We start from the raw sequence: 8,371 nt of genomic DNA on the forward strand, positions 1-8,371 counted from the left end.
GTAATATGCTCAGAAAAAATGTGTATATGCTCAAAAACTACAATGTCTGAGGTACTACCTCAGATGCGTAATCCTTTTTTTCAAATAGTAGTAGTAAGATAGTAAAGAGAAAGGAGACGATGTTGGAGTTGAATTATTCTTAGAATTTCATACAATCGAAAAAGAAACTCAACAATTTCAAACAATGCTTAGAATTTAATACAAAATGGACAATGCTCCTTCTAAAATGTGAACATATATTTTTGTATATGGCTTGATCAGTACCGAGACAAGGAAATCTTTGATACTGCAGTATATACTGTTTGATGATCCCCTGTTGGATTTCAGTACAAAATGCACTTTGATTTTTTCCTGCAGCGGCTTTTAGGGGATCGGCGAGTTGAGTCCTTCTTGATAGGACAAGGGATACTGAGGTTGGTATCTCTTTGAAGATATATTGCTTCTGAACGATGGCCGCTTTTTAAGATGGTTCAGGGTTTTCTTTCTGTACATTGTTTGAAACATTGGCGATGCTCTTTCTCTGATCTTGAAGACGATTAAGAAGAGGAGCCTGTACGAGAAGATGAGCAGATAAAGGGCGGCCAAGTCCCACCACTTGGAAGGATTTATTGGGACGCCGAACATTGTTCTGACGATGTGCTCTCCTGTCAACTTGGGATCACCGGGTATCATTGGATCGAACGTGAGCCCCAACAAGTCATTTTTGTATGCACCCTGCATTCGAAAGTCGAGTTAGCCATAAGGGTGAGATTATTAGTAAGACTCTCCCAAGTTTTAAAACTCTGACACATCAGTTTTCCACTAACTTTTATTATTTCTTTATTGTTCAGATTTACCTCAGACTTTATATATTATCCGTCAGACTCACCTCAAACTTTACTTTTTCACTTTACTCCTTTTTTTTCACAAAAAAGAAATGACACATAAGATTCACTCATTGGTTAACTTCCCTTTAAGGTGGGGTCAAGACTCACCCAAAGTCTTAAGACTTTGTCAAGACTAGGGTAGATTATTGACAGTCTTGAATAAGCCTTGTCTTAAAACATACCAAAGTCTTATCTCAAGATTACCAATAATCTTACCCTAATATTGCACAAATGTATCCAATTTATGAAATTGTTAGCTTTGACGGGTTTTTAAACCAGGTCATGACTCATGAGTACCACTGCTCGATGACTTTACGATCAGATTAGCTTGCTAACAGTTTCGTAAGAGCTAGTTAAGAGGCTACTAACAATTTTGCTTGGATTTACCTGTATTGCCCAGGACCCAAAACTCAAATATGAAATCGGGTAGCGCCAGAATATCTTGGGAAGATCAGGCAGCAAGCGGAAGAAGCCGGATGTCATCATCATTATACCCTGCAGATATATAGCTCATGGTAAGAACATACTTCCGAATGAGAAAATTAAGCGAACTCAAACAACAATTAGTTTTGTTTATCTTACAATTATTCCGGCCCCTGTCACAAGTCCCATCAGGAAGTTGGGAACTACTGAAGCTACCACCATCATACAGCTCTCAACTACTGATATGCACCCGAAAAGATTTAGGCAGTAGAAGATGTAGTGAGAAAATTCTGGACGGAATTTGACCATGTACCAAGTAATAGTCCCTGAGGCTATTGATATTGCTACCAGGAACGGAAATGAGGAGAGGAAATTTGATAGAATATAGACGACAACCCCGTAGTATCCATTAAGCCTCTCTCGATTAAAGACCTGCACTAGAAAGACAGTATCAGCAAGTCGACATTTTTTGACTATCGGACTGAGGTAGTAAGTTTATGAAGACAATACTCGCCTTCATTTCTTCTATGAAGGACGGGAATCCTCCGATTGACATAAAAGTCATGAAACCTGATATAAACCCACCACATGCTCCCCGTGCCAAGATCGCAGTGTAGCCAGTCCCGACATCCCAATAGATAGTTCCCACACATAAAGAAACCACTATGTAGATAAATATGCGCAGCCAATAATATCCAATGTCTCGGGACATATTGACAAAAGACCTTCGTGTCAGTGTCGCTAATTGCTGCCACCAGCTTGCTTGGCTCCCTTTCTGTGGTTCAGTTGAGAGCCCTTTCTGCAATTGAATTTGTTGTCTCGTTAACAAATATTCTCATAACTTGTTAACATCGGCTTGTATGATAAGGTTGGAGTTAGGATACTTACAATTGATGCTATTTCTCGAATTCTCGCTCTCACCCTTTCTCCATACTCTGACCGTTTATACTTCTCAATAAGCATTGCTTTGATCTCTGCTGTTTCCAAATCCAATGAAGCGTCTGATAATGTTTGTATTTGCTTCATAAACCAAATCAAAATGCCCCAAAACAAAAATATCAGATGATCGGAGAATTACTTAAAACAGTAATTTACAGACATTCAATTAATTCAAATTTTCACATACTCTGGCTCTATAGGATCCCTTTAGTGTAGCTGCAACCTTATCGAAGTCCGAATTGATACATCGAAGAAAATGGTCTGAGGGGTTTCTCCTGCTCGGACATGGGAACCCCGCTTCTGCAAAAAACTGTAACCGAAAGGGAGATTACTTATCTAGTTTCCATTTTTCAGAAACTATGAAAATGTAGCTCTTCGTTTGAGCAGGATTCTGAACTATAAGGCTAGAATAGAGCGCGTTATTCCTTTACATACCTGAACAGCATTTTTAGCGTCTCCAAAATAGACGAATTCTCCAGAAGACAGCAGGCAAAGATCATCAAACAAAGCAAAGACTTCACCACTTGGCTGATGAATTGAAGAAATGACAGTTCTTCCCCCATCTCGAGCCACGCTCCTAAGAGCCTGTACTACAAAGAAGGCTGATGCACTGTCAAGTCCGCTGGTGGGCTCATCGAGAAACATGAGTCGAGGCCTTGTGAGTATCTCCAGGCCAATGCTCAATCTTTTTGCTTCTCCGCCACTTAAGCCTCTGAGATGCCAGTTCCCGATCACCCTATCAGCACACTCTTGGAGACCCATTTCCATAATGGTACCCTCAATAATCCCTTCAATCTCTTCTCTGGATAAGTTTGTCGGAAGTCTCAAATATGCAGAGTACGTAAGGGTTTCCCTTGGGGTCAGGGTTCCTAGAAGTACATTCTCTTGAGTCACATAGGCCTGAAATTAGAACAGGAGACGTAAACAAATCTTTTTAAGGAATTGATCAAATTTATACGCAGTAATATTTGTTTTTTATTTCTAGCAGTGTAGAATCTACGACTTCAAAATCATATGAATGTTTAGTCACACTTACCACACCGCCGAATTGCAGTCCTTTCTTTTTGCCATTAAGGAGAATATTCCCTGTCATTACGACGTTTGATGCTAATCTACCTGCAGCAAAGGGATAGCAGACGAGATTTTATTAAACAGCAACATTTGTATACAAATCAGCAGATTTTCTCTGCGAATGAAAATGAATGCTGGAGTTGTCTTCCGCTGTAATTTTTGTGAATGCTGATCTATGTTTCTGCTGAAATGGTTCAGGAAGTTACAGATTGCACCCTATGTTACATCGACACTTAAGTTGGACAGTTCCTCGGAATTACCACCCACACTTGAGTTTAGACCAAAACATAGATTCCAACATGCGCTTGCAGCCTATGTTACTCTGACTTTTAAATAATCTACTCCACCTGTGTATGACATTCAATTCGGACTTGAATTCAACTCTTCATTTTAAGCCAAGACATTAGATTCAATTTATAAGATTGTCGACTCCTATACTTGGACAGACACCCATATCATGCACCTGCGTCACAATAACATAAACTCCACATATCCGACCTTAGTTTATCAAGACTTTAAATTTGAGCTATAACATGGACTCGGTGCAGAGCAAACGAAAAACCCATAATACCCCTGATCCTGCAAACAGTTGGATGTTATCCCTAACAAGACAGAAGGTAGTCTGGTAAATGCTGTTATGTCCTGAGGGCTGAGGCAGTCTGCACCCTTTAATATCGGTTATCTCAACAAATATGAGTATGGTAACTGTAAAACCGGCTTTCATCCTAAAAAACTTGACCAATTAAATGTTAAAATTACCCACGGTTTTTCAAAATCAAGTTATTCTTCCATTTTAACTTACCCAGTATAAAAATCCGACAATTCATCAAAGAAAATGATCCATTGCCGTTTTTATTTAACCATATGGAAGTATAATATCGGAACCATAATCACCAAGGGTAAGAATTCGAACTTATGATCATTGTTCAAAGATCATAATTGTTTAACTACAACTCGGTCAAGACTCAAGACTCAAGACTCAAGACCTCATTGATGGAAATTGTTTGTAACTATATGAGTAATTGTTGATATTTTCATCAATCAATTTTGATGAAATATAGACATGGTCCATTACTCCATTATATTGGTCCCCTTCATTACCAAAACATTGAAACTAGCACTTCCCAGATTTATTGCACTTCTTAGCATTACTGGCACGTTACAAATTCTTATGCAAGACCGCCTTACACAAAAAGTTTATAAAACCGACTTGTTTAGTAGGATTGTAGGAGCAGTAACTAACTTTACATTTAAATGGGTCATCATATTTGTGGTAAGAGACCAGTTCTATATTTTTAAACAACTTTTTAAGTAAGGTGGCCTTACAAGACAATAATCACCTTACAAAAAAAAGTTTTTAAAACGAGTCTTTTTAATAACTAACTTTTCATTAGAATGGGTCATGATATTTGTGGTAAGAGACCCGTTTTATATTTTTACACAATTTTTAAAGTAAGGCGGTCTTACAAGAGAACAATCACCTTACAAATTCATGATATTAGGCTTCTCTAAAGAAAGAAAGGTATTGAATTGGGACATTAATGATGCACATGCACCCATAATTTACTAGATTTTCTACCCCATTTTTAGCATTTATTCAATATTATAGTAGCTAAAATTTTATTTCTATATTTTGCAAAAGGTTAGTACTTTAGAAAAAACATTATCATTAGGTGAAAAGGATTTTCTTGTAATTTACTTACAAAAGCTCAATTTAAGCTTTTTATAAGAATTTAATCCTTAAATTCACACATTTTTAATGATAATTACTACATAATAGTGTCAAATAAGATTAAGAATTAAAAGTTTTTTTGTAACTACTCATTTTATCCACTTTGATTCTATATTTATTTAGCTAATAACATAAAATTAAGGAACATAAATATTACTACTTAATAGACAATTTGTACGAGACGGTCTACACTATGAAATCAAGACAATTTCTATGAAACGGTCTCATACTGTGGGAAACCTCCTTCCAATCCCATCATTAATCTTCTTTTAGGAATCAATTCAATACGTATTATTATTGATAGAATTTTCCTATCAAATAACGCGCTTTACTACTTTAGTAGGAGACCGTCTCTACAGATCATACTAAAATCATATCAATTGCACCAAAAAAAAAAAACATAAAAACACAAGGGAGGTAATTAATTAACAAACCTGCTAAGGAATCAAGAAGGGTAGATTTACCCGACCCGGATGGGCCCATAATAGCCATAATCCTACCGGGCTCAGCATACCCACTAATCCCTTGTAAGATCCGTTTAGTAGGCCCATGACCAAAACTCGGTAACACAACCGTTAGATCCTCCCAAACTAAATACGCAGCCGGGACATCGCCCCGGCTGCGGCTACTTCCCCCACTCGTCTCATCCTCGTCGTCATCGTCATAACACTCATTTTTAAACTTACTACTACGCGAACAAACCTCATTATTTACCGGTATAGCCGCCTCAATCTCCATACTCTCCCTCTAGTACACTACTACTACTACAGTTTCATGTGATATTTTCGGATTCCGTACTTAATAAGTATATAAAGAATGTAGTATGAGTGTATAATAAGGACTAAGTCTTGGAAATGAAGGGGATATGAACTAAAGGTTGTAAGACTCAACTGCCAACGCTAATGCAATGACATAAATAATGAAGAAGGGAGGAATAAATGTGAAGGAGGTGTGAATGAATGTGTGTATACATAATTAAGTTGTATTGGTGTAGTGTAGTGGTGAGTATGTATGTATGTATGTGTATGAGAGTTTCAACACACGTAAATGTCATTTGTAGGTGGCAAGTGGAGGCCAATTTAATGCATATAAGATAAGTTAGATCGTCTTAGCTACTTATTAGATATTCTAAGGTTTGTCTCTCTTCAGTCGAGCATACCTACCTGTCTTAAGATTAAAACAGACTAAATAACACTTTAAAAGAGTCATGACCTAAATAGATAGAATAAGTTCTTGTTAATTCCTAGATATTAGGTTTAATATTTCTATATTTAACCTGTTTTAAATTTATGACAAAGCTGCCAAAAAAAAAAAAAAAAATTATGACATATGTACCGGCCTTAAATTTAGATCGATACCATGTATATGGGTTTTAGAGCAACTTTTATTGTAATTAAAATGGTATTGAAAAAAAATCTTCTTGCTATTTATGGCTCAACAACTAACGGTAGTGTCTACTTTTCTTTGTTTGATCATGTAGGTTTATTATAAGTACTACTACTTGTCTACTTTGTTTGGCACAAAATTTCGCTGAACTTGTGTTCTAAAAGCGCATGTTAAATACTTTCTTAATATTCACTTAAGTATACTTAGCATGTAATAATGGGGTGCATGTTAAAAAGACCGTAAATATATTGACCTTATTATTTGAAATTATCGCCACTGTTAATAGAGTTTGTAATACAAGATTATACTTGTAATTAGAGGTGTGCCGATATGGCGGACCAGTTCAGCCCCGCCAGTGACATCAAGCCAGTTATTGGTGGACCGTCTAGCCAGCCACATCGGGCCAGTTTTCGGAAGTTTAATTAATGTGACTTATCAGGTTCACAACTTCACATCACATCCCATTAAACTTGCTAATTTTATACATGTTGCAAACTTGCAAGTGCCTGGATAACGCGACCACTTGGTTCACGTCGCTGTTTGTTAGCCTTGGACTTCCAGGCATAGGCAAGGCCCTATACTATATAACTTGGGCCCGTTGTAGGCCCATTAAATAAGAGCTGTAATATTCTCTCTCTTACCCAATCTTAAAGCCCACCTATGAAATCTTAAGGCCTATTAGTCTGACATTTGTTTTGGATCGGTAATCTACGATTTCCCCGTAGCGATCATTTATTTACATTTTATTAAGATACTAGTATAGTTCCCGTGCTATAGCACGGTATTTTTTAGATTTGTTTTATAAAGAAATTTTCTTATTAAATTAATTGTATAAATTAACTATACTTGGAGTTTAATATTATAATGTACGGAGTACTAAATATAATCTTAGTAAGGGGTAGAAAACAAAAGTTTTAAGTTATTTTTGTCTGAAACTGTTTTTACTTTACTGTTAAAAATAACACTATAATGTTATATCGTTATAGGATATGACATAAAATAAAATTAAGTGATGTAAGATCTAATTAAAATGCGTATATTACCTTATAACGAAAACAGGTAACAGTTTACAAATAAGTAACTAATATTTTTTATTTTTATTTTTTATTTGTAATAAAGAAAATACATAAAAATTTGTTACGTCATTTAGAAAACCATATTTAGAGTCTAACTGATGAAGGATAATACTATAAAAATAAGATTTGCGTAATTTTAGAGTGTAACTGATGAAGGATAACATTTATGAAAATGATTGTATACTAATAAATTAGAGATAATAATTGTTTCTTGTAAAAGAGGTAAATATAAATGTAATATTGTTACCATATATAGTTTTGAGAGTTATTTTTTTAGGCGGGAAAACTATTAAGAATTTTTATTCTCTTAGTAGTAGGGGGATTTCTTTAAAGAGAAAATTAAAAATAAAAAGTTGATCAGAACGAAGGGAGTATAATTAGAAGTTTTAAACGTTCATGGCCACCCGGCACCATCAAACCCCTTAATTTGAACAAAGTTAAAATTAGTTATGAGGTAATTTTACGTATTTCCGCATGTATATATCACATTATACGGGTTTAAAGTGTCGTATATAACTTCATCATATAACCACGGTGGAGCATATTTGATAATAACTCGAGAGTTGTCCTGTGTATGAATTAGCCTTTAAAATCGTCATCTCACTACTCCCTCCATTCAACTCCACACTACCACTTTCTTTTTTCACGTTTGCCAACGCGACTTTTACCCGCTAAATATCGTTAGCTACGTACTTGCAAAAAATATAAAAGTTAGATATTTTTAATGTACTCGTAATGTCGAATAAAACAAGATCCCACATGAATATATTTTCACTTATGTATTGGGAGAAAATTCAAATTGAATGCTTAACTATGAATAGTGTACAAAATAGATAATGGTAGTGTGGAGTTGAATGGAGGGAGTATTAAGCAAGACG

General features: G+C 35.7%; 1 protein-coding gene across 2 annotated transcripts; it reads right to left on the minus strand.

The window, feature by feature from the left end:
- Positions 1–120: 120 nt before the first annotated feature.
- On the minus strand, positions 121–6,119 carry LOC141619284 (ABC transporter G family member 15-like). 2 transcript variants are annotated; one of them, XM_074436312.1, is made up of 9 exons: positions 5,466–6,119; positions 3,265–3,344; positions 2,664–3,128; positions 2,416–2,538; positions 2,178–2,309; positions 1,804–2,088; positions 1,449–1,721; positions 1,254–1,361; positions 121–714 (listed from the first exon to the last, which is right to left on the minus strand). In XM_074436312.1, exons 1-9 carry the CDS (start codon positions 5,767–5,769, stop codon positions 364–366), a joined length of 2,121 nt encoding a protein of 706 aa, XP_074292413.1. In that variant the 5' UTR covers positions 5,770–6,119; the 3' UTR covers positions 121–363. The 2 variants fall into 2 exon arrangements, with proteins under 2 accessions (XP_074292413.1, XP_074292414.1); XM_074436313.1 differs by having other exon boundaries at positions 3,265–5,068; positions 5,134–5,981.
- Between the last annotated feature and the right edge of the window lie 2,252 nt (positions 6,120–8,371).

The sequence above is a fragment of the Silene latifolia genome, chromosome X, assembly GCF_048544455.1.
Source record: "Silene latifolia isolate original U9 population chromosome X, ASM4854445v1, whole genome shotgun sequence".
In the NCBI taxonomy this organism is placed as follows: domain Eukaryota; kingdom Viridiplantae; phylum Streptophyta; class Magnoliopsida; order Caryophyllales; family Caryophyllaceae; genus Silene; species Silene latifolia.

Bases quoted from the DNA above. Each gene is read 5' to 3' on its own strand.
- LOC141619284 (XM_074436312.1), bottom strand. From the start codon at position 5,769: ATGGAGATTGAGGCGGCTATACCGGTAAATAATGAGGTTTGTTCGCGT. The intron at 2,089-2,177 runs GTAAGTATCCTA...ATTCAATTGCAG, and splicing joins TTCGAGAAATAGCATCAATT to AAAGGGCTCTCAACTGAACC. The intron at 1,362-1,448 runs GTAAGATAAACA...ATATATCTGCAG, and splicing joins TGACAGGGGCCGGAATAATT to GGTATAATGATGATGACATC.